Source organism: Penicillium malachiteum, assembly GCF_028827825.1.
Source record: "Penicillium malachiteum strain IBT 17515 chromosome Unknown utg000004l:1.0-4883003.0:1.0-4884900.0, whole genome shotgun sequence".
NCBI lineage: Eukaryota > Fungi > Ascomycota > Eurotiomycetes > Eurotiales > Aspergillaceae > Penicillium > Penicillium malachiteum.
Window position 1 is genome coordinate 3,741,404 of NW_026643097.1, and position 22,976 is coordinate 3,764,379.

Genomic DNA, 22,976 nt, shown 5'->3' on the forward strand with positions numbered 1-22,976 from the left:
CCCGATCATGGTGGGGGTACCACACAGTACTGGCTGTGCTCTCTGTCGTGAAAGACACATTAAGGTGAGAATCAGAACCCTTTCAAGTGTAAACTCGCGTCATGCTAAGATAATGGGACAATAGTGCGACGAAGCAGTCCCTGAATGCACGCAATGCCAAAGATATGGCCGTGCCTGTCCTGGATATCGTCGCACCTTCCGATTCCAAGATGAAGGACCCAGTCTCGCGCGACGACACCGTTCTGTTCCACGGAAACGAGGACGACGTCTCTCCTCGGGTTCAGCTTCGGTCGCGTCGACTTCAGCGTCTGTTCCTGTACCTGCAGCCGCAGCTACGCGGCAGATCGAGGCGCTCGGGCCTGTGGAGAACCCCGACAGTGCTGGCGCCGCGAGGGTAGTCCGTCAGAATGCCATCGCATTAATGCGCCGACATTCGGCAACCATGACGCTAGATGAGAATGTCTCGCCGTCTTTAGTACGGAAGACTTTCAAAGCGGCGCAGCCACAACTATTCTTGGATTTTATCAGCGCGTCGTTCCCGACACTGTATTTTCATAATCGGTTTCGTGCGGGGAATGACCCGGGGTTTGCGGAGTATATTATCATGAATTTCGGACAGGATGCGTATTTGGATTCGGCGATTTGCTGCTTGAGCTCGGTTTACCTGGCTCATTTGACGCAGGACCCGGTACTTCTTCGTACTAGTCGAAGAATGTATGGGGTTTCTTTGGGAGAGATGATTCGTGCAGTTTCAAAGGGTGACTCGTATGATGCATTGTCAGATAATATGCTCTGCACAGCGATGATGCTGAGTGTTTATGAGATGTATGCCCAAACAAGTCCCGATGCTTGGGTGGTTCACTCGGATGCAGTGAGAAGACTTATGATGAGTCGCGGGACTCAGAAGCACGAAACCGGATTTGGGAGGTCTTGCTGGATTGCATTTCGAGGTTTTCATGTCGCAACGTCTGTTTACCAGGGAAAGCCATGTTTTCTCGATCGGGAAGAGTGGCAGGACTACGCCACTCAGATCATGGCTGAAGATGCTCAGAAACCTGGGGAATGGGCTGCATACGCCGTGATCTCTGACAAAGCATTTATGGAAATAGCCAAATGTCCACGATACATCAGTGAAAGCCGAGATCTCCTTTCCAGCTCAGCGGAGTCCATCCAAGCCGATGCCGAGGCGCTTATGCAACGTATCCAGGATACTTCGCGTCGCTTGTATGATCTGTGCTCTGAGCTTCGATCTTGCATCAGTGCACACAATCAGCGGCAGCAGGGTATTATTAGACGTCCTGGAACCTTCGTTGGCCCTGTGCCGGAGATTTTTCCTGAGACTGGACCATCTTTGCTTTTGCGTGGAGCGGAAAACATTCAAGGCACTCTCCGCCAGTTGTGTCACCGTCTTGAAGATCGATTACGATGTCAGGTTATCGAGGATCATTCTGATTCTGGACTGGGCACTTTGAGCGATGACAGTGTGTATACGCCTACGCCACCTGTCAGTCCAGGAACCATGACATTACCCTTTCGCATATATTCTGAACTTGGTCGAGGCCCTTCGCAAACATCTGATCAGAATGATCCTCGCGCGGTGATTTGGTTGGATCGCGTTGCTTCATCGATGGGTGTACTGGGGACAAAACTGATTCCAGAGAGGGAAACACCTTTTGAGTCTGTGGCAGAGGACAGCAACTAGGATGGTCCTCCAGGGCTATATCAACTGCCAGTGGCGATCCTGAGCAACTTGAACATGCGAACCCATACGATGTTTTCTTCATCTTCGCCTAGACTATGACATCTGAATTGATTTCTACTTGCATGACCACGATTCCCCTTGCATATTTTCAAGTTTTGATATCCAATTTTATTCGACATAGCCCAGCATCGACATATATGTACAACCGTGACCCCAACTTTCATGAGAAATATCAATTCCTTGTCCAAAAAAATGCTTAATAATCCATAGACTCCTCCAATAAACGTCGTAGCTCACCCTTCTCAGCCTGAAGCTCCTCACTCAAGTTCGGCGCCAACATCAACACCCGCTTCTGTGGAATAGTACCCTCAACCAAACCATCCACATCAGAAGGCTTGAATCCCAAATGCTTAAGACCACGTGGCTGATCCCCCAGCTTAACCAAGAACTCCGCAATCGCCGCTCCAAGCACCTCGCCCGCACTCTCACGCTTCACATTGGAAATATCAACACCGAAGGCCTCCGCCGCAGCCAAGTGACGATCCGGGTTCGAAGCAGCCGTGAATCGGAAAACAGCAGGAGCCGTAACCGCGACAGAGACACCATGCGGAATGATGGGGTAAGCGACATCATACCCAGCATGCTTGTATCCTGGATTCTGGCTAGAAATCGGATAACTCATGCCGTGACAAAGGTGAACACCTGCATTTCCGAATCCAACACCAGCGAGCGTTGCGGCGAGGAGCATGTTAGACTGAGCCTCGTGGTCATCAGGATCCCGTACAGCGCGAGGAAGATATTTGACGGTGCTGCGCAGCGCCTGGAGAGAAAAGATATCTGAGATGGGGTTCGCGCCTTGATAGGCGGGACGGTTAATGGGGTTTGTTGGACGAGGAGTGCGCTCGTTGTAAGGAATTGCAGTCCATGATTCGAGAGAGTGGCACAACACGTCTAGACCGGATGAAGCATGCACGGCTGAAGGCATGGTACGGGTGTTGAGAGGATCGCAGATTCCCAGTGTGGGCTTGAGGTTTCGGTGGGCAATGCCTGTCTTGGCTTTCTTGTCGACTAGATCGAAGATGGCTGTTCCGGTTGTTTCGGAACCTGTTCCTGCAGTTGTGGGTACGGCGACGAGAGGTCGGAGTGGCTTGTCAACTGGAAGACCCTTGCCCAATGGTGCATTTACAAAGTCCAAAAAGTCGGCCTCTGGGTATGCAGTATAAAGATTCATGAGTTTGGCCGTATCGATGACGGATCCACCACCTGTACATGTGTTAGAAGTACATCGGAATCTTAATGCTGTGATACATACCGACGGCTAAGAAAGCATCAGGGTTATAAGGTTTGGCAAATGCAATAGCTTCTTTAACACTATCAAGAAGTTCAGTATCATGAGCAATACCTCGGGTTTCTTCCAAGGGGGTACCACTTACGAGCTATCCTTGGGCTCTACGCGGACTTTATCGAAAACGGTAAATTGAATACCCTCACGAGTAAGTCCCTCAACAGCCTGCTTCATCGCATCAAGCTTGAGAACATTTGAATCGGTCACAATGCACACGCGCTTAGCTCCCATGTTCTTAAAATCCATGCCGACCTCCTTGGTTGCACCAGGGCCAAATCGGATACTCGATGCTGCCATTTCGAATGCATATTCCTTTTCGCGTGACGGATCCACCGGAGTGGCTAAATGACGGCGGACATTGTTCATCATCGCGGGGGTCTTGTGATGGTGGTGGTGATTGGGATTGGAATGGCAGGGACAGCTAGGAGGGTGAGTGTACTGCACGGTACGCAGTAGATTCAGCGCGCGGTTGGCCGCTGTTGGGGCCACTCGAATTGCTGGCACCATTATTGGTTTGCTTTGTATATATGATAGTATATGATTGTGTGAATTAAAAGGGGTGCAAGGAGAGGTTTAAGTTAAGAATGTGGGAGCGGAAGTTGGAGAAGAGTAAATGCGGGGGAAATGCAAATCCGCAACTTCGGTCTTCTGGCCGAGAACTACTGCATATTATGAATCTAAGATCTCAAATTTGGGGCTACTTCTTTGGAGATTTAGTGGATTCCACCTTATTTGGTTTGATCAATTAAATTCCACCTTTTCATTTCTCTCCAAGATTTGATACTTTGTTAGACTGGTCCAACAGCCGAGGTACTCGGGCCATGACATCAGTTCTCCATATAAAACTTATGCTCCAAATTGGAGATCTCGGAGGGTAAAACCAGTGAAGAGAAAAGGACAAGAAACATGATATAATTGATAGCTCAGGTTCTGCTAACTTCATATATTTTCCACTCAGCCGATTGCTCGTATTTGTGATCCCAACTTGCACAGCACGTACTGGCACTCAGGCTGGCAGAGATCGCCGAGTTGATTCCCCACATGAATCTCATCCACCGGAACATAGTATCAGACAAATTAATGAGTCCAAATTTAACACAACGTCAGAACCAAATCACTGGCAGCGCTACGAACTCGAATTGCACTCCCAGAGCGGGGAATTCCATCCGTCCAGGTAATTTCTGGTGAGGCTGGCGACAGAGCAACACGATAGCCCTTGAATGGATCACCGAAGACATCAGATAGGTCATACCACACCCGCTCATTTGCCGCAAGGTTGTATGCAAAAATCGTCAAGGGCGAGCTGGTAAGTAGTCCATCGTGCTTGGTACTAATTTTGATCGCGATGCCGCCACTCCCAACATCCCGGTGGAATGTCTCCGAATAGCGCCCTTGCGATGGTGTCGTTACCACTGGCTTAATGGAGCTGCCGACGGACCAGATGTAGACTGGGAATTTGCAATGATTTATAACAACAGCATGGCCGACCTGTGCGAGGCTAATCGTATTATCGGGTGTAACCCCCGGCGTCGGTGTCGGGTAGAGTACGAAGGATTCGCTGGGGTCTGGGAAAGCACCGTAGGGAATCTCATCTGCCTGGTCGTTTTCGGTTTGAGTTGCAGGGAAGCAGGCTGCTAGTGTAGCAAGAGGGAGTATAGACAAGATAATAGAGATCTTCATTGTGAGGGTAGAGTCCGGAAAATTCAAGTTTCCAATGTGTCAATAAAACTCGATGTTAAATGATTGCAGCACACTCCGAGAACGAAGGGCAAGTCCGTCAGTAAATTAGAGGTTTATATAAATGCCGATGTAGAGCTCAATGGTACTGAGTAGTGTTATTGTCTATTTTACACTCTAGGAATGTATCTAGGAATATTTTGTACTACGATTGCCGATATCAGATCAATTCATCCAGAGTAAGACGCAACATTCTGAACCATCTTACTGGACATCCGCGTGAATTTACTAGACAAGGAAAGCATCAGCAATGAATAACATCAACGCCCTTGGATGGAGGGCAATGAAGGGGTCAATAGTCATACAAGGTCACAATCCAGACCGACAACCCAATTCCCTCATGGAGAAGCCGATGAGAATGTTACATCTAGCGAGGCGGAAGCCATGCAACTTTGTGGGGAAGATCGAAAATAAAGTCCCGAATGACAGCTCAGAGTCCTTCACTAGTGGGCAGAATGAGATCCTTCCTTCGTCGGATAATTAACCGCGTATTTGACGACGGCATGCGGCATGGAGAGGATAGCTTCGAATATGCCGAGTAGGAGGAGCAGCAGGAATTCTCGAGGTCAGCCACAATCTGCCCATTTAATCCGAATCAATGAAAAAGCAAGTCAGTTCCATTCTACACTTTTGCATGTTTCTTTTCCTTCAACCTTTCTTTTTTTTTAGAATGGCAGGTACTAGCATTGGCTAAACAGCTTATATCGAATGACGGTTCGGGCAGTCGATAGGCCATAGGTGATAGGTGATAATATTACAATTGACATCCCGACATCTGGATGCACAAGGCCTAGAACTTAAAGTTTCCAGAATTAAATGTCCAATAGGAAAATTCACCAATACACAGAGAGCAAGCGTGGTTAGTCGTCCCTGGTAGCACACTGCCATGCCTTGCATAGGAGGAATGTTACTACCCCCAACATCACGGTTCGTCGGCTTATAACACCCCGATTAAATCTTGAAAATTGCCTAGGTAGTGCTGGACTGCCAGTGGATGAACATTTGAAAAATTCGCCCAAGAAGATTTGCATAATTATACAGGCATTGTTATATGATTTGTTATTTGAATGTGAGATCGCTGAACAACTTGAACATTTGAATGCTCAGTCAAGGATGTCAGGCTGAGATAAAATAATGATTTTTAGAGCTTCCTTTGCAGGAACAAATATACTATGCAACCAGGAAACGTTTTATTAGAAGCCTTCATGCAATAACGTGGGAAAAGTGGTGAGTAGTCGGTTCATATTCAAGCGCCTTGGTTACACCATGACATTGTTACACGAATCTGGTCCATTTGGTGAGACAGGCGGGAGTAGATCTCATAAGTAAGCAAGAAATGACTTCTAAATCACCGACATCTTGATCCAACACATTCCCACAAGTTGAAAACCTTCTCTAGAAAGCGACGATATCAGAGGTACCAAGAACATTGCTCCCCTGTAAAGCGGCTACCTGAATATAGGCCGTGGTCACATTATTCAAAGTAACAGAAGTCTCAAAGCCTGTACGCTTGGCAGAACTGATCTGCTGATTGTTGGTAGAGTTTGCGGAGGAGGCAGAGTACACTGCCCAGCTATCATAATCCGTGGCACCATTCCAACTCATATACACAACTATCCCGGAAGAGGTCCGAGTGACATTCAGCGAAGGCTTCCAGAAGGGAGTAGCACTCCACTGATATCGGAAGCCACGGTACGAGGAAACGGTGTTACTTGTACCAAATGCAGCGCTGAAGACGACATTCCCATCACCGTCAAATTCTTTGACCTTAGAAATAGAGCCATAATTTATAAAGACATGGCCGTTCGAGTCTGGTAGAGCCTGGTAGCTACCCTGACTGACAGAGCGAATAGGATCGCTCGGATCATTTAGAGAGCGAAGGCTTGTGACGGTTTTCTCAGTAAGATCAATAGCCAGGCTAACTCCGGTGGAAGGGCCCTCACTCCATGTTGGGGTATTGGCGTTGTTGAAAAGAGTTAAGACCATGCTATCATCTGTTTCATTCGAGACGCGGAGATCATGTTGCCAGGCAAAATTAGTTTGGCCCACTGGACGGAAATCTGCCCCATTGTCACCGCTGACCTGCCACAATACTGATCCATCCGAAGAAAGATAATATCCAGACCACATATGGCGAAGGGAAATCATGTACCCATGATTGGTAGTAGAGACGGCGTTGACATGGTAGGCATCGTATGGGTTTGCCTGTGTACCCGCACTTCGAGACAGCCTTTGGTGTGAAGAATTCAAAGGAATGGAGTCTTGGTGATCTAACGCGCTCCAGGATTTAATAATCTGATTTGAGGCAATATCAATCTCGTAAAACTGGCCGTCCAGTATCCATTCCGACGAATTGCCGCCGATAGAAGTCAAATCATGCTGCGTGACATTGTAGACTGTCACCAGAAGAGTATTGCTTGGAGTGATATAGCTCTCATGCAGATCAATGTATGAATTCTTCTGCGAGCCATCTGGAGTAACAAAGTTCCCAGTCAAGGTGACCGTGTGGATCTCCTGATAAGTATTGTCAAGGATATGAACAGATCCATATCCATATCCAATAGAGACTGCATCTCCAGACCAAAATGTAATCACATCATTACCATTCAGTTGCTGTACCTGGAAATTAGATACGGATTCCTGAGGTCCTTCATAAACTAGATTTCCATTATTATCGTAGATGAGAGCCGCCTGGCCGGAGGGTTGTATAGCCCCACGAGGCCCGAGGAAAATGAACCCGGGATCAGTAGGACCAGTGTGAGCGATTTCGAGTTTGGGAGGCTGAAAGCCGGTTGACTTGAAGCTTGAGTATGGCCAGGCCGTGGCCCTCAGTGAAAGTAGAAATGCAATACTAGCAGTATGCCGCCAATGGGTCATTGTTTCCAACGCTTCTGGTCAAATCTTCAAAATTTTAGAAATTTGAAAGGGAATTATGATAGTTCAACGAGGAATACACCTAGGTCAAGTTAAGAGGATGACGAGAGTGTTGGTAATGAACATTTTCTTGGTAAGGCAAGGACTAGTTCTTGGTTTTAAAAAGTCAACAACAGCGAGAATCGATGAAACCTAGACCTTGAGTATCATCGCCACTGAATGGCTGAAGATAGAAATTTAAAACCATTCAGCCGAGCGACTCAATGAACATGATCGCATTCAATCATTGCTTCTTGTGTAAACCCTCCGGAACTTTGGATAGACATGCCTTGCCAGCGTCATTCTATAAAGTCATTCTATAAAGTCAAGCTCTTCCAAGGTTGAAGTTGAAATGGATCTATATACTAAGCGGTGTTGCAAAATAGTATCCGATCAAGGAATGTTGGTTCACGTGTCGAGGCATATTTGAAGCAATAGCCTTCACGACTGGGGACCGACGGTCTTCCGGTAGAGTCTTTACAGCCCCAAGCAAGTTCATCCGCCCAGAGTTGAATTCTAGGAGCTGACAGTCTTGGCAGATTTCCACAAGGCCGACGCCATAAACGGACTCGGAGGCCGAAGCCGTAAAGAGTGGGCTGTGTCGCTTGACCTCGGATGTGGCGCATATTTGTGGTGTTGAATGGGCTTCCAATAAGATCAGAACCTTGGAACCTGCAGAATGGTTCCTTGATGTTCACTTGTGCAGGCTGACGATACGCTTGACACCTCGAAATTTGCTGGCGCTTATGAATAAAAGAGGATGCAATGAGGTGGCTTCAATTTGCCGATAGGTCGTTATTCTTCTTCCATAGCTCGGATGGTTCAAGTTTTCAAATGTTTTAAATCATTTTAAGATTCAAATGTTCACATTCATGGATGCCTGTGTGTCTGGCTCTTGTTCTTTTTCGAATATTGCTGTACGCCTAGCTACTATCTTATATTAGCCACCAGAATGCTGGCAAAAGCCGGTATTCAGAGCGAACTATCGGCTATTTAGGTGCATGGTGCGATTTCAGTGCGTTGTTCACTTAAAATGGCCTCATTATACCGCTTCCGAAGTTGATGTTGGACGACAATACGATGCGAAGGGTGTTTTGTGAAGTACGGGAAGATAGTCACCATCAATAGGTATAAGACGTGTCCGAGCACTTAAGCGGTCTAAAGTGCAAGAGATAAAGTAAGAGATAGAGCGTGACGCCATGTTCCCCCGCATAATCCAAATCCGGGGTTGTGGGGTCACCCTGTACCAATAGAAAGTTATCAACATCCAAGCCACACCAATCAGAATGAAATTTATGAGTCTTGACAGCACGCAGGGACTGAGCACGCCATAAGAAGGGTCCATCGCATGATATTTATACTATATCTCGATCTAAACTGTTTAACTCAACGATATCCATGCGGAATTCTAGACTCTTTCGATGAGCTCTCAGGGATAACCCGACTAATTTCATATGAAATCCGCCCCTTGCGGTACTTCAAGTACACGGCTGAGCTATCCACAAATCAGCGGTCAATCCTAGCTGCATGCCCAGTCTCTGAATCGATAGCTATTTCCCGGGGACCAATAAGGCCTTTCATGGGCCATAGATCATCCTCGGGTTCCGAGCCGTTCGGCTCTCGCGTGGTGCTCGGGTAGTTTACCCAGTCGAGACGACGATCAATGCAATGAGAGGTCTGTGAGGTAGCAGCAGCTTGGATTAAAGCTTTCAGACCATTTGATCTCTTCTTTCGTATTTCTCCACTCTCCGCTCCCCACCTCCACTCTCCACATCTTTATCAACCCCGGATTTTCCACCTCTTTGCTTCAACAGACGCCCTGCTGCTAAAAGCTTGCCAGCCAATATCTTATGATCTAAGACCCTTCTCACTCTTTCCCTTTGGACCTGGATTTTCAACCTCCGTGTTCCAGCAGTGACAACAACTCGTCATCATGGGCCGCAGGCTTGGTCTTCTTCGAGCCGCATACCTGGTTTCGGCCAGCTGTATGGGCTCTTTTGCATTTGCATTCGACACTGGTGTCATCAGTAGGTTTTTGACGGTGTAATTTAATTCTGCTAGTTCTCGTTGAAGTCACTAATTAGATCCGTTTATGTTCCAGGTGGGGTTCTTTCGTTGAGCTCATTTCAGAAGGATTTTGGATACAGTCACTACACCAGCTCACAGAAAACAACTGTTAACTCGAATGCCGTCTCCATCCTTCAAGGTGGTGCCTTCTTTGGATGTTTCCTGATCTCTCCCATCGCAAAATATCATGGTCGTCGCACTAGCCTTATCATCAGTTCTCTGGTTTTCACATTGGGCACAATCTTACAGATCATCAATTCGCACACTCTTGGAACTTTCTATGCTGGACGCGTGATTGCCGGGCTCGGGATTGGTGCGGCCACTGTTCTTATTCCGATGTTCGCGGCCGAGATGTCTCCCAAGGAATTTCGTGGTCGTTTGGGTGCTTGCTTCCAGCTGTTCTTTGCAATCGGTGTTATGATCGCTTACTGGACTACATATGCTGTTAGTAAGGATCAGAAGGTCGGTACAAATCAGTGGCAGACTGCTCTTGGACTACAACTTTTGGGTTCAACGCTGCTTCTCGTTGGTATGTGTACAGTGCAAGAAAGTGCACGTTGGCTTGCCTCGAAAGGTAGACTGGAAAAGGCACGCGAGTCTTTGAAGTGGGTTCGTGGTGGTGAGGAGACTGAGGAGCTAGATCAAGAGTTCCAGGAAATTCTGGCTGGTCTTGAGGAGGAAGCTCGAATCAAGGAGAACCTTACATTCAAGGAACTATTCCTCCCTGCTGTAAGTATCAAGTTCGATAACACGGCGAAGAACGATGGGGGCTAACAATTTCATTCTAGAACCGATACCGACTTTTCATTGCAGTCACCATTCAACTTTGTGCACAGCTTACTGGTAACACCTCCCTCGCATACTACGCCACGCAAATCTTTGCAGCAGTTGGTGCCGGCAGTTCCGCAAAACTCGTTACCGGATTCTTTGGTTTAGTCAAGGTAATCGGTGTCAGCACATTCCAGCTCTTTGTTCTGGACCGTGTTGGTCGTCGGATCCCATTCATGGCCGGGGCACTTGCTATGGGATCTTTCATGCTGATCATAGCATGTATTCTGGCTACTCATCCAGCCAACTCCAACAGTACTTCCTCGGGTCCTACGGCGGCTGGCATTGCTTGTATTATCATGACTTATGCTGAAGCCTTCAGCTACAATATGTCGTGGGGTCCGCTGCCTTGGCTTTACGTTGGAGAGATTTTCTCCAGTCGCACTCGAGAAGTTGGTCTTACAGTTGGTGCAGCCTCGCAGTGGCTGTTCAACTTCATGATGTCTCAGGTCACCCCACATGCAGTTACTAATATCAAGTGGCGAATGTTTTTGATGTTTGCTATCTTCAATTACGCAATCGTGGGGTATGCCTGGCTCGTTATCAAAGAGGTATGTTCAAGTCACCTATCTGTGACTTTCTAGTTCTTAATTGCTGATCATTACTTAATAGACATCTCAACACTCACTTGAGGAAATGCAAGAGGTCTTCGGTGGGCAAAAGACCTTTGCCAAGCATGTTGATGATGTGGAGCTCTATGAGCACGCAGGCATCCAGGGAACTCCTGAGCCGGCGCGATCCACACATGAGGCGACCATCAAGGAGTGATTTTCTATCAATACCCGCATCTCTTACCATTTTCTACCATTTTCTACTATTTTTGAGACATTTCAAGGACTTCCAATGATTTTATTGGGCATTTGCTGAGAATCCAACGCTCACCTAAATACTGGACATGCTGTAGATGAAAAGCTCAAAGTAGGGACCATGTAAAATAGAACCACCTTTTACGTAGCCTCCGAACCTTGGAAGTAAACACGTCTCTAACTCCGTCTCTATTTCACCACAGCGAGCAAGAATCCATCATAGCTCTTTGCACCAACAGTCTGCAACATAGTAGCCTCAACACGAGAATCAGCACCGACCTTAGCAACCAAATCCGTCGCATCATCCACACGTTCTTGATCTCCGACAATCCCACTCTCCAAAATTTGTTTCACGGCATTATCAACATAAATAGCAGACCCAGGACCCTTCGACAATTTAACCGCCCAGTCAAAGTAATTCCACTGATTCTTCCAGTCCGCATCAATGAAAACAAAATCGAACTTCTCCCGTTTACCCTGCACGATCTCTTCCTCCAGTTTCGGGAGAATATCAAGTCCAGCACCAAGAAGGACCTCGACATCTCCGGGGACTTTCAAACCTGCATAGTGAAGATTCTCAATCGCAACATCACGATGATGGGGATCAACTTCAATGCTTGTGAGTTTGCCTTTTCCTTGTAGTCCTCGAGCAAGCCAGATACCGGAGTATCCGCCCAATGTACCGATTTCAAGGACATTACGTGCACCGCGGAGGGCAACGAGTAACGAGGTGAATTTTCCCTGGACTGGAGAAACGGCTATTATGGGAAGGTCCTTCTTGATACTGTTTTCGTAGGCGTGTGTGTGTGCTGGTTCGGAGTGGAGGATGTGGGCTTCGATGTGGGATTCGAGCTCTGCTCTGGCTTCGATGTACTTAAGAGACATCTTGGTGGTGGTTTGAGTGAGCAGACTTGGATTTTTGTGGAATCGGATTGCTGAGAAGGCTCTTGCAAGGCTAAGGTGGTTTTTTGAGTGCTGTCTGTGTTATTTTGAAGAATTTGGGTTCGCTTTATACCTCACTCTTCATACTGTCATCTGTTTGCCGATCAAACACTCGGAGCTCGGCTCGGGATTATGAGCGATGTTATCAGATCCGAGCGGGATTAATTATCTAGGCTCCGCCGGTGGTTTCAAGACATGCATAACTTGCATACACATGTGCATAGGCTTGAGCATAGATTGGACTGACTACACTGACAGTAACCATACTCACCAATCTTACAACTACTAGTAGCATCAAGTATTTGGAAATGAGCAGCGATAAAACAGTACGATCAACTTCTCTATATGCGGTAATTCAGAATATGTACAAAGTCTAGGTGAAAGGGGTTGGGCATATCCAGTTGTTCGGGTTTGGCCTCGGTCTTGTCGGAGTTCGGATGACAGGATGTGGATCTCTGCACGGTGCAATAAATTGTCTTCATAGCGAACCAGGCGAAGAAAAGCCTCCAATCATCTGTTCAACCGTGTTTCTTTTCCTCGCGGCTTGGCTCAACGAGTTTGGCCATCAATGGAACAGGCCAGGCCAAGCGACCGGTGGAATCTTCATGCACTTCGCCCGAGGTGATGAGGTCCACCGTTACAACTGCGATATAACCACCGATGGCGGTAAAAATATGCCACCTATATTCATTAGATAACGTATCAATTTATTGGATTGAAATGACTTACCATCCATGGAACTCGAAGAGAAATGCCAAGGGTAACCCGGTTGCGTGTCGAATCTTCGTGAGAGATGCACATGCGAACTCGTCAATGAGCCATACGAAGTAGCCAAAGAGAAAGCAGACTGAATAAGTTAGCAATGATGAATTACGTGGTTGGTTCTGGGGACATACAGCAGCCAAAGAATGAAAGACGTTGGATCTTCTTCCGGAACCAGAGATCAGGAATCTGATTAGGGATCATTCGGATAGTACGGTTTGCGATCAACCAAACTGCCAGTCCAAAACTGACGGCATGAACAATAAACTCATCCATAACCATATGGACAACCATGACAATTGTGAACATGGTCAGCAGAATCGCGCCAATGAGTCTGGTGCGTTCTGGTGTAGCCTGGAATGTGAGAATTCGATACAAAAGTGGAGTTGTGAGGAGATGCATGGACAATTCGTCCGCTAGAGGTTCAATGTAAGCATAAACCTGGACAGAAATATCAAAGGTGACAGGAAAACATACACATCTGAGTGTGATATTTGAGAGTCATATGGTATCCCGCTGAGCATAAGCCGACTCCGATCAGTCCGCAGTAAGAAACGCGGCGCATACCAGCGTTCGGCTTTCGGCGGACTTGAATCAAGCCATAGACTCCAAATAACACTATCCAGACAATGTATCAGCATTAATGCATCGTCATTTGTATTTCAGTGATCTAAGTCACACAAAATGTGAACTTACTGTACACAAGGCTGCTGAATGTGTTGATGAACTCAGCCACGTACCGAGTGATGACATAGTCCTACTCGGTGACCTGAGTTAGACTGGGTAGACAATAGGTATAACCCTAGAATTATAGCATACCTCTTCACAAAAACTGAAAGTCGTTAGATCAAATTAATTGCAGGGATGATATGGTCCTGGTTTGAACTTACTTAAGATAAGAGGTTTGGGGACCCCAGAAGGCATTTAAAGAGGCCATGTCGACTATGACGTTGGCAAATATTGGCCGTTTGATGCCAAGAGTGTAGTGAGTAGATGATCCTCGGGTTGATCATGAAAGTTGATGTGTTTCATGAAGATCGAATCTGGACCCCACTAATAAGCTGACTGATCTGGACAGAGTAAACCAGATGCCTTCAACAAAGACGCATGTTTGTTTGCTTTCATTGCAAACATTCCCAGGTGGATATGCTGAGTAAGAGGCTCGTATAACAGACTCTTTCTGTACGTAGTAGGCGGTCTAGATGGCATGTAATACAAGTCTGATTTTCTCTCATCCTATCACTATCGCACATAAACATCTGCCGGACTCAAGACACGTGATTGGTCATGTGACCATTCTGGTTCTACCAATCAGCGTGCTCTGTTCCAGTGGGATTATGATTGGCTCAGTTCTGCCGTGTGGAGACACGACACTGAACTGGCTGACATCGTAATTGCTGCCTGATATATATGGTGTCATTTTGTTCCACGCCCATTCTCCATTGTGACTCGGAGGCAATAGCTTCAAGTATACTTTGTTAAAATGTAGGCCCACTGCTGGTGGTACTATTGATCCATTGCTCCATGATGCCAGAGGTGTTTTTAAATACCCAAGTTGGTTGATAGATCTTAAAGACGCCTCATTGTATACTCCGTAGTACTCCACAAGTCCTCACGCCGCGCTTCGCGCGGCACTGCCAGTGTACATAGCAGCGAGCATTTGAAATTGGGAAAGATATGTCCCCAGCACTCAAGTGATTGGCCAGGTGTGTTCACATACTTAAGTACATGGCTCAGTCCGAGTCAGTAGCATCTACATGTGACTGATGACCGACCCCTCTTTGTATGTATGTACCTACACGGTTACCTACAGGGTTAGCTGGAGGTTTATCTGGAAAGAAAGCTAGCTGTTATATTGTTGGATATAGGCAACGGGTATAGAGATAAGCTGTAGGCTATCCTCAGGTATCAAGACAGGCGGTGAATAAAAGTGCAGGAACCCAAGTAGTAAAAGAGGTCTACTATACCTCAATTCCGGTGGATTGATGGTAATTCGCCTGTCAGCAATATTTGTCCGATTTGAATCCAAATGAGATGACGATGCCAAGATTTGTAGTTTTTGGAAATGTCCATGGGTATGTTCAATAGTATGAGAAGAATGCGAAACAAAGAATTAGCGACAACTTGAAAGAGTTATGACAAAAGGTTCAAATGTTGCCATCTATTCCTCTGATCTCGATATTATTTGAAACTTGAACTTGAGCTGGTACTCAAGTGCTACAAGTAGTAGCCGATAGGCGACTCAAACCAATCTAAAAGCATAAATGTATGTAGCTCTTGCAGATCCTCCCCACATTCATGCCGAGAAATCAACTTTTCAGAGCTGCATCTACTCCGTACTCACGGAGAAATGACTCGGAGAAATAGACCCATATCGCCGCCAGCTTAGGTGATGGTTAATTTCTCCAGTCGAGCCATAATCTCGATGACCCCCACATGAGCTTCTGCTAACCTACTAAAATCGGAAAAGCATCTGGAGAAATACGATAATACTCCGAGAGATTTCGTCCCAGCTTCAATATTGCCACCGGGTATGCACTTGACCTCTCTAGCTCGTACCCCCGCACCTAACATTGCAGATGATCCTGTGTGGGTCTAAGTAGGATCGCGATATTTGTTTTGGTTGGTATTGGAATTGGAGAAGGGATGCAAAGCTCTGTGTTATTGTGACATCCCACGCGCCACTCGAGGAACCCCCGCGTCGATGTTCGTGATGATGCGAACCAGACTGGTCTGTGAGGAGGTCATATGAGTTCTTGACAAATTGATTTTCTACTATGTCTGCTCGAGTCCAAGGACTCAATGTTGTGATAGAATAGATATAAATTAAGGGCACTTCCTCTTGGATGCAAGTATTAATTCCCTTCAACAAGATTCTTCTAGACTGTTCATTTTCAATTCACTCCTCACTTAAACATGGGTTCAATCGATATCCCCCAAACACAAACCGTCGCCCTTGTGCGCAGTCTCGGTGGAGAAGTCGAGTTCAAAACCGACTATCCCGTTCCATCTCCCGGTCCCAACGAAGTTCTCGCAAAGGTGCTTTACAGTGGTGTCTGCCAAAGTGGTTAATACTAACCAAAAGCCCTTTCAGGTGACTATGCATTTACTAACCTCTGAAAGACCTCCATACCAAGGCTGGCACAGCAGCCGGTTCAGACGGAACCCCAATCACAAATATTAAACTGCCCCACGTTGGCGGCCACGAAGGAATCGGTCAGATCGTTGCCCTAGGTCCAGGTATCACGCACACTGCAGGAATCAAGATCGGTGGACTAGTTGGGATCCGGTTCTCGAGTCGTATTTGTCGACGCTGCGAATTCTGCCTTGCTGGTGTAGAGCAGCACTGCACTAGCTCTACGAACCATCTGCACCATGAAGATGGTAGCTTTCAACAATACATTGCCTTGGATGCGGATTACTTGACTGTCTTGCCGGATGATGTTGATCCTAAGGTTATGGGACCGGTTTTGTGTGCGGGTTTGACAGCTTATAAGGTATGTGTTACCAGATGGATCATTTTTTTTGAGAATGGTTGTTGACTGTGGGACAGGCGGTATTGAATGCAAACGTACGACCTGGAAACTGGCTTGTCGTTGTTGGCGCAGGTGGAGGTCTTGGGCATTTGGCAGGTGAGAATTACCCAAGTGGTTGATACCGACAAGCTGTTAATAAGTCATGTAGTTCAATATGCTCGAGCTCAGGGAGCTTTGGTAATTGGTGTAGACACTGGTGCAGGAAAAGCAGACTTCGTCCGGGGTATTGGAGCCCAAGAATTTATCGATTTTGCAAAGGAGGATCCCATCAAGAGAGTGCACGAGATTACTGGTCTGGGAGCTCATGCAGTAGTCGTGACTGCGGGGAACGCCAAGGCATTTGCTCATGCGTGCGAGATGTTGCGAGTTGGTGGTACTCTCAGCTGTGTTGGAATACCACCTGGAAGCCCCGCCCTCGAAACGCCAATTTGTACAATTGTGATCAAGGGTCTGAGGATCACTGGTAATCTGGTTGGGTCCTTGAAGGAATGTATGGAGGCAGTCGACTTGGTTCGACGAGGTGTTGTGAAGCCTGTGGTCAAGGTCCGCCCGTTCAAAGATCTGCCTCAGATTTATGAGGAGATGGAGAAGGGTGATATTGCTGGTCGGATTGTGGTCCAACTCACTGAATAAATGATCGGGATGGAGGAGCATGATATGGAGGCCTAATTCAAAGAGTGTGATCTAATCATCTGTACCCAATGCCAAATCTTCATTTATGATTTCAAATATTGGATCAGTCATTTGCAGAGTCGACTGGTTCTGGTTTTCATCCAAGGCCTGTTGAAGGACATTCCAATTCAAGTTATGATCATCGATTTTCCTTGTTAAGAGTCGTGCGGGTGCCGTGACTAGGACCTCCGCCGTTTTGTTTCGAAGAATCGATTTGAGAATTGGGTCCTGCTCAAGAAAAGGCAGCAATTTCTGATAGAGGGCATGCAAAAAGTCTTGAGGGGTTAACTCGAATCCTGGGTGTGAGCCAGCAGAGGTGAGAAGTACGGTATCTGCCAACGAATTTGCAACTTCAAAGCATTTCAAAAGCTGATGCAAGGTTAGGTCTACTAGTCTCGTATACTTAGTAAGAATATACTTACCTGGTCTCGTCCCAAAGGCAACAAATCCGCCTCTGAGAAGCATCTTAACGAGTGAAGCAAGTCACGACCGACTTGTGTCGGGAAAGCAAAGGTCATAAAAGAGGTACCTGACGATGAAGAGAGTAGGCCAGAGGAAAGAGCCTCTTGCCAAAGGATAGTTCTCATCCATTCTCGAGTGATGTGACAATCTGCTGTTCTGGTCGAAATATTATCTGCGAGCCTCAAATGCAGGGTAGACAGCTTTGTCTCAGTATCAGCCAAATCTGACATCAGACTTAGTCCGACCTGGGACTTCCGGCGAACAGAGATGCGATTGAAAGCCACAAAAAGCTTGATCAAATCCAAAAGACCTTGAGCGTGAATATCGGCATCGGGACTATTTTCAAGGCCATCCAATGGAGGTGGATCAACGTATGATGGTGATAATCCAAGATGCATTGCGTACCCTCTACACACTCGGTTAGTTATGTCCACGGACAATTTCAGTACAAGTGACTAACCTCTCTGAAACCCACAGCAAAGGAAACACAAGTTCCTTATTTGCTATCAGGTCATCATCAGCCTTAGACCCAGTCACATCTCCCGATAATCTCGCTTCATCCAGGCGTAATATCCGAGCTCCGGAGATAGCTTCTTGGATATACATCATGGCTGATGTACGCTGATTTACCTTCGCATGATAAACATGCAAAAAGAACGCGACCAGGAGACTGCTTATATCGAGATGTTCCCGATGACTCTCACAGCGGGCTCTTATTCCCAGACAGGCTTGCGCCATAGCCGTGCTATCCACTGTATGTGTTCCATCCATCACCGGCGCAAGATGCAACTGCGCCATGGTCGCCGCGCAGAGTGCCATGACAAGACATGCAATGTTTTCGTCGTCATGGCTTGTATGTTCTGGAACCACATCGTCTAATCGCTCCAAAAGCACGTCTGCATTAACAACGGGCCACACGCTATACGAATATTGCTGGTAAAGGCGGACTATTGGTGCTAGCACGGCCTTGGATATTCGATGCGGAGTATGGGACTCTGTCAAGGGCCCTGTGGGCAGTTGCTCAATGTGATTCACTCTCCTATTCTCTCCATTCTGCTCTGCACTCAATCCATCAGGAGGGATTTCTCTATCATCGTCATGATCCAAATGTTGGACCCTGGACCCTCTTCGAGTCTTGGGACCTCTCTTTCGCGCGGGTTTCAAATAAGTACAAGCCACACGCTTAACAGCATCACGACAGGTGTCGCAGGGCCAAGAGCCACTGCATTTGACTTTTCGTGAGATACAAGGATCGCAAGCTCGTTTTGGGGGCATGAGGTAAGAGTGCCATAAGACAATCTTCAAGCTGGAAATTGAACTTGAAGTCTAGAAACTATGCGGAGATGATTGCGGGGCTTGGTCCATACGACGGAGATAAATCGGGCATTGACCGATCCACTTCTCGACTGGACCTTCCAACCTATACAGGTGGACCTTTGGACTCGTGACTCGTGAAGATTATAAATATGACTAGATGGTTCTATCCGGTCAATTGATGTCTTGAATTTACTGGCATTTTCACATATCTTCTCATCAGTCCCTTATACTCCACCCTACCCCGGCTCTACTACATAATCTTCTATTCTCTCCGCCACATATCCCCGGACCACCCCGCCTTCTCTTCTACATCTACTACACTCCAACTCCATTTACTCACCATGGCCCTCGCTGCCCCCAGCACGGACGTAAGTCAATTACCCATTCCCCAAGCTACAAAACATCAATACTCAACTAATCCCCCACAGCCCCAAGTCCTGATCGCCCAAGAAACAAGCCCCGAACAAACCTTCCAATCCTTCACCGCAAGCACAGCCTGGACACTCGGCACAGCTCTGCGAACCCGGATCCTCTCTTTGCCAGAAGGAACCCGCAAGCCCGCCTTAATCTCCATCGCGCTCGCAACCGCCACAAGTGGCGGAACCCCACTACACGTGGTATTCCAAGCTGTGACAGAGAGCGGGACAATCCCCGATAACGAGAACTGGGTTCGTCGCAAGCGGAATACAGTTCTTCGATGGGGTGTTTCGAGCTGGGCGATGCGACAGAAGGTTATCTCTGGACTCGGGGCTTCGGCTTCTGCGAATGAGGTTGAGAGTGCCTTTGTGAAGAAGTTTGCGCTCGCTAGTGCCAATGGCGGTGCTGTTGCGGATGAGTATGCTATTCATGGTGGTGGATACCCTATTCGAGTTCGTGGGGTCGATGGGGTTGTTGCGGTTGTTGTTGTTAGTGGGTTGAAGCAAGAGGATGATCATCAGGTTGTGGCTGATACTATTAAAGAGGTTATTGCCCAGGGTAACTAAAGGTTGGATTAGACTTGAGATATAGATTTCCTTTAACTATGCCGCGTTGTACGGAGTATTTGTTCATTTACATAAAAAATTATGAATAGCTAGAAATTCATCTCTATCAAAGGTACAAGGAGATAAGTATAGATGAGAACAGTTGCATTCAATGTATAGGTATCATGGTATTGAAAGAGTCGATTGACTCAAGTGAGGGATACCACCTCACAGATTCGGGAACAAAAAAGAAAATCAAGTACTAAACTCCATGGGTAATATGCCTCAAAAGATAATTTTACAGTTCGTCATGGTCCAAGGGCTCATCATCCTCAGGAGGAGGAGCAGAGCCGTACAGCTTGCTAGTGATGGGGTAAGCGACACTAGAGAGCTGCTCCTTCTGCTCCTCGAAGTCCTCGGCGGTGGCAGTGGCGGCGTTGTCCTCCAACCAGTCAACAGCCTCCTTGACAGCGTCCAGAATGGTCTGCTTGTCGTCCTCATCGATCTGGCCACCAAGACCCTCATCGTCCTGGACCTGGTTCTTCAGGCTGAAGGCGTAGTTCTCCAGTCCGTTACGGGCCTCAATCTTGGCCTTGATCGCCTTGTCCTCCTCGGCGAATTCCTCAGCTTCCTGGACCATACGCTCGATCTCCTCGGGGGTGAGGCGACCCTTGTCGTTGGTGATAGTGATGGACTCGGCCTTACCAGTGCCCTTGTCACTGGCGCTAACCTTGAGAATACCGTTGGCATCCAGGTCAAAGGCGACCTCGATCTGAGGAACACCACGAGGAGCAGGAGGAATGCCAGTCAGCTCAAACTTGCCGAGCTGGTTGTTGTCCTTGGTCATCGAGCGCTCACCCTCGAACACCTGGATCAACACGGTGGGCTGGTTGTCAGCCGCAGTGGAGAAGATCTGCGACTTGCGAGTAGGAATGACAGTGTTACGGGGGATGAGCTTGGTCATCACACCGCCAGTGGTCTCAATACCGAGAGTAAGAGGGTTAACATCCATAAGAACGACATCAACAGTGGCCTCGTCACCGCTCAGGACACCACCCTGGACGGCAGCACCGAAAGCAACAGCCTCATCAGGGTTAATACCCTTGCTGGCCTTCTTGCCACCGAAGAACTCCTCGAGAAGAGCCTGGACCTTGGGAATACGAGTAGAACCACCAACAAGAACAATATCATCAACCTCAGACTTCTTGACCTTAGCGTCCTTGAGAACCTGCTCAACAGGCTTCAGGGTCTTCTTGAACAGATCAATGTTCAATTCCTCGAACTTAGCGCGGGTCAGAGTCTCGGAGAAGTCATCGCCGTTGTGGAAAGCCTCGATTTCGATACGGGTAGACATCTGGGAAGACAGAGTACGCTTGGCCTTCTCAACCTCACGCTTCAGCTTACCCATAGCCTTAAGGTCCTTAGCGACATCGGCGTCGTTCTTCTTGTTGTAGAGCTTAACGAAGTAATCCATGACACGGTGGTCAAAGTCCTCACCACCAAGGTGGGTGTCACCAGCGGTAGCCAGAACCTCAAAAACACCGTTATCGATAGACAGAAGGGAAACATCGAAGGTACCACCACCGAGATCGTAGACGATGACCTGGCGCTCATCACCGGTCTTGTCCAGACCGTAGGCGATAGCGGCAGCGGTAGGCTCGTTGACAACACGGAGGACGTTCAGGCCGGCAATGGTACCAGCATCCTTGGTGGCTTGACGCTGAGCATCGTTGAAGTAGGCGGGAACGGTAACGACGGCGTGGGTAACAGTCTTGCCCAGGTAGCTCTCGGCGATGTCCTTCATTTTGCCGAGAATCATGGCGGAGACCTCCTCGGGGGTGAAGACCTTAGGGGAGTTGTTGACCTCAACCTTGACGTTGGGCTTGCCATCCTTGTTGACAACCTTGAAGGGGAAGTGCTTGGCGTCCTTCTGGGTATCACGGTCATCGAACTTGCGACCAATCAATCGCCTATTGGTACATTAGTTTTCACATATTCCCTAAGATGATGTTGTCCTCTCGCTACTCACTTGATATCGAAGACAGTGTTGGTGGGGTTGGCGGCGTATTGGTTCTTAGCGGCGTCACCGACAAGACGCTCCTCATCGGTAAAGGCCACGTAAGAGGGAGTGATACGGTTTCCTTGGTCGTTAACGAGAATCTCGACCTTGCCATTCTGCATAACACCAACACAACTGTAGGAAGTAGTTAGCAACGTGTCATTTGACCTCAATTGAATGAGATAGTAGCCCAAGATAAAGGAAGCCTTACGAGTAGGTGGTTCCCAGATCAATACCAATAACAGTGCCATATTCATCGGTGGCGTTCTCCTCGGCGTGAGCAGTGGAGCTGAACAAGGCCATAGGCGCAATCAGAACCAAAAGAAGGTAAAAGACAGTGGTCCAAGAGAAAGCCTTGGAGGCACCATCGCGGCTCGTGAGTCGGGCCATTGCGATGTGTGTATGAAATTCAAAAAAGATCTTTCACTCCAAAATACCCCAATGGGAAAAAAAAAAGAAGCTGGTGCAATCCAAAGCTTCAATGAGTTCAACACAAGTTAAAGTGTTGTACTCAAGACCCTTTAAAAAGTGGGTTGGGTTTGTCGACTGGGGAGGATGGAGAAAGAAGGGAATGAGCGAGGTGAAGGGTTACTTGTATTAAGGGTTCGAATAGCGCCATGCTGTCCTTTTCAGTGCACGGGGTTCAGGTGACTTCTCGCATGATCATTGGTGGATAATGTTATAAAAGTGGGTCTATTAACCAGTCAAACCAATCGAAATTACTAGAAGAAAATGACCGAAACTATTAAAACTGGAGATCCACAAGGATATAATGGAGCTGGACACGTATACAAGAATAACTAATACTTATAGAATTGGCTTAGGTGGCAACTTGGGTCATTATATCATAGGATTTATGAGTAATT

The 22,976-nt window shown here is 47.4% G+C and overlaps 11 protein-coding genes across 11 annotated transcripts; 4 read left to right on the forward strand and 7 right to left on the reverse strand.

The window, feature by feature from the left end:
* Window positions 1–7: 7 nt before the first annotated feature.
* N7483_009484 (Zn(II)2Cys6 transcription factor domain-containing protein) lies at window positions 8–1,702 on the forward strand (the record flags this gene model as incomplete). Its single annotated transcript, XM_057092911.1, has 2 exons — window positions 8–64; window positions 125–1,702. The coding sequence occupies 2 exons, from the start codon at window positions 8–10 to the stop codon at window positions 1,700–1,702; spliced, it is 1,635 nt and encodes a 544-aa protein (XP_056944085.1).
* Window positions 1,703–1,958: 256 nt separating this feature from the next.
* N7483_009485 (hydroxyacid-oxoacid transhydrogenase) lies at window positions 1,959–3,554 on the reverse strand (the record flags this gene model as incomplete). The annotated part of the gene is made up of 3 exons (XM_057092912.1): window positions 1,959–2,965; window positions 3,015–3,073; window positions 3,136–3,554. The coding sequence occupies 3 exons, from the start codon at window positions 3,552–3,554 to the stop codon at window positions 1,959–1,961; spliced, it is 1,485 nt and encodes a 494-aa protein (XP_056944086.1).
* A 585-nt stretch (window positions 3,555–4,139) lies between these two features.
* N7483_009486 (Bys1 family protein) lies at window positions 4,140–4,727 on the reverse strand (the record flags this gene model as incomplete). The annotated part of the gene is made up of 1 exon (XM_057092913.1): window positions 4,140–4,727. The coding sequence occupies one exon, from the start codon at window positions 4,725–4,727 to the stop codon at window positions 4,140–4,142; it is 588 nt and encodes a 195-aa protein (XP_056944087.1).
* A 1,452-nt stretch (window positions 4,728–6,179) lies between these two features.
* On the reverse strand, window positions 6,180–7,661 carry N7483_009487 (arylsulfotransferase family protein; the record flags this gene model as incomplete). The annotated part of the gene is made up of 1 exon (XM_057092914.1): window positions 6,180–7,661. The coding sequence occupies one exon, from the start codon at window positions 7,659–7,661 to the stop codon at window positions 6,180–6,182; it is 1,482 nt and encodes a 493-aa protein (XP_056944088.1).
* Window positions 7,662–9,630: 1,969 nt separating this feature from the next.
* N7483_009488 (uncharacterized protein) lies at window positions 9,631–11,360 on the forward strand (the record flags this gene model as incomplete). Its single annotated transcript, XM_057092915.1, has 4 exons — window positions 9,631–9,728; window positions 9,782–10,493; window positions 10,553–11,143; window positions 11,226–11,360. 4 exons carry the CDS (start codon window positions 9,631–9,633, stop codon window positions 11,358–11,360), a joined length of 1,536 nt encoding a protein of 511 aa, XP_056944089.1.
* A 227-nt stretch (window positions 11,361–11,587) lies between these two features.
* On the reverse strand, window positions 11,588–12,283 carry N7483_009489 (O-methyltransferase; the record flags this gene model as incomplete). The annotated part of the gene is made up of 1 exon (XM_057092916.1): window positions 11,588–12,283. The coding sequence occupies one exon, from the start codon at window positions 12,281–12,283 to the stop codon at window positions 11,588–11,590; it is 696 nt and encodes a 231-aa protein (XP_056944090.1).
* Window positions 12,284–12,858: 575 nt separating this feature from the next.
* Window positions 12,859–14,039, reverse strand: N7483_009490 (ceramidase; the record flags this gene model as incomplete). The annotated part of the gene is made up of 7 exons (XM_057092917.1): window positions 12,859–13,021; window positions 13,070–13,187; window positions 13,237–13,518; window positions 13,580–13,720; window positions 13,799–13,859; window positions 13,922–13,934; window positions 13,993–14,039. The coding sequence occupies 7 exons, from the start codon at window positions 14,037–14,039 to the stop codon at window positions 12,859–12,861; spliced, it is 825 nt and encodes a 274-aa protein (XP_056944091.1).
* A 1,979-nt stretch (window positions 14,040–16,018) lies between these two features.
* Window positions 16,019–17,271, forward strand: N7483_009491 (zinc-dependent alcohol dehydrogenase; the record flags this gene model as incomplete). Its single annotated transcript, XM_057092918.1, has 4 exons — window positions 16,019–16,169; window positions 16,226–16,599; window positions 16,656–16,734; window positions 16,787–17,271. The coding sequence occupies 4 exons, from the start codon at window positions 16,019–16,021 to the stop codon at window positions 17,269–17,271; spliced, it is 1,089 nt and encodes a 362-aa protein (XP_056944092.1).
* A 51-nt stretch (window positions 17,272–17,322) lies between these two features.
* On the reverse strand, window positions 17,323–19,047 carry N7483_009492 (putative C6 transcription factor; the record flags this gene model as incomplete). The annotated part of the gene is made up of 3 exons (XM_057092919.1): window positions 17,323–17,679; window positions 17,733–18,180; window positions 18,233–19,047. The coding sequence occupies 3 exons, from the start codon at window positions 19,045–19,047 to the stop codon at window positions 17,323–17,325; spliced, it is 1,620 nt and encodes a 539-aa protein (XP_056944093.1).
* Window positions 19,048–19,430: 383 nt separating this feature from the next.
* On the forward strand, window positions 19,431–20,072 carry N7483_009493 (DUF967 domain protein; the record flags this gene model as incomplete). Its single annotated transcript, XM_057092920.1, has 2 exons — window positions 19,431–19,457; window positions 19,518–20,072. The coding sequence occupies 2 exons, from the start codon at window positions 19,431–19,433 to the stop codon at window positions 20,070–20,072; spliced, it is 582 nt and encodes a 193-aa protein (XP_056944094.1).
* Window positions 20,073–20,349: 277 nt separating this feature from the next.
* Window positions 20,350–22,500, reverse strand: bipA (Hsp70 family ATPase KAR2; the record flags this gene model as incomplete). The annotated part of the gene is made up of 3 exons (XM_057092921.1): window positions 20,350–22,021; window positions 22,081–22,245; window positions 22,322–22,500. The coding sequence occupies 3 exons, from the start codon at window positions 22,498–22,500 to the stop codon at window positions 20,350–20,352; spliced, it is 2,016 nt and encodes a 671-aa protein (XP_056944095.1).
* Between the last annotated feature and the right edge of the window lie 476 nt (window positions 22,501–22,976).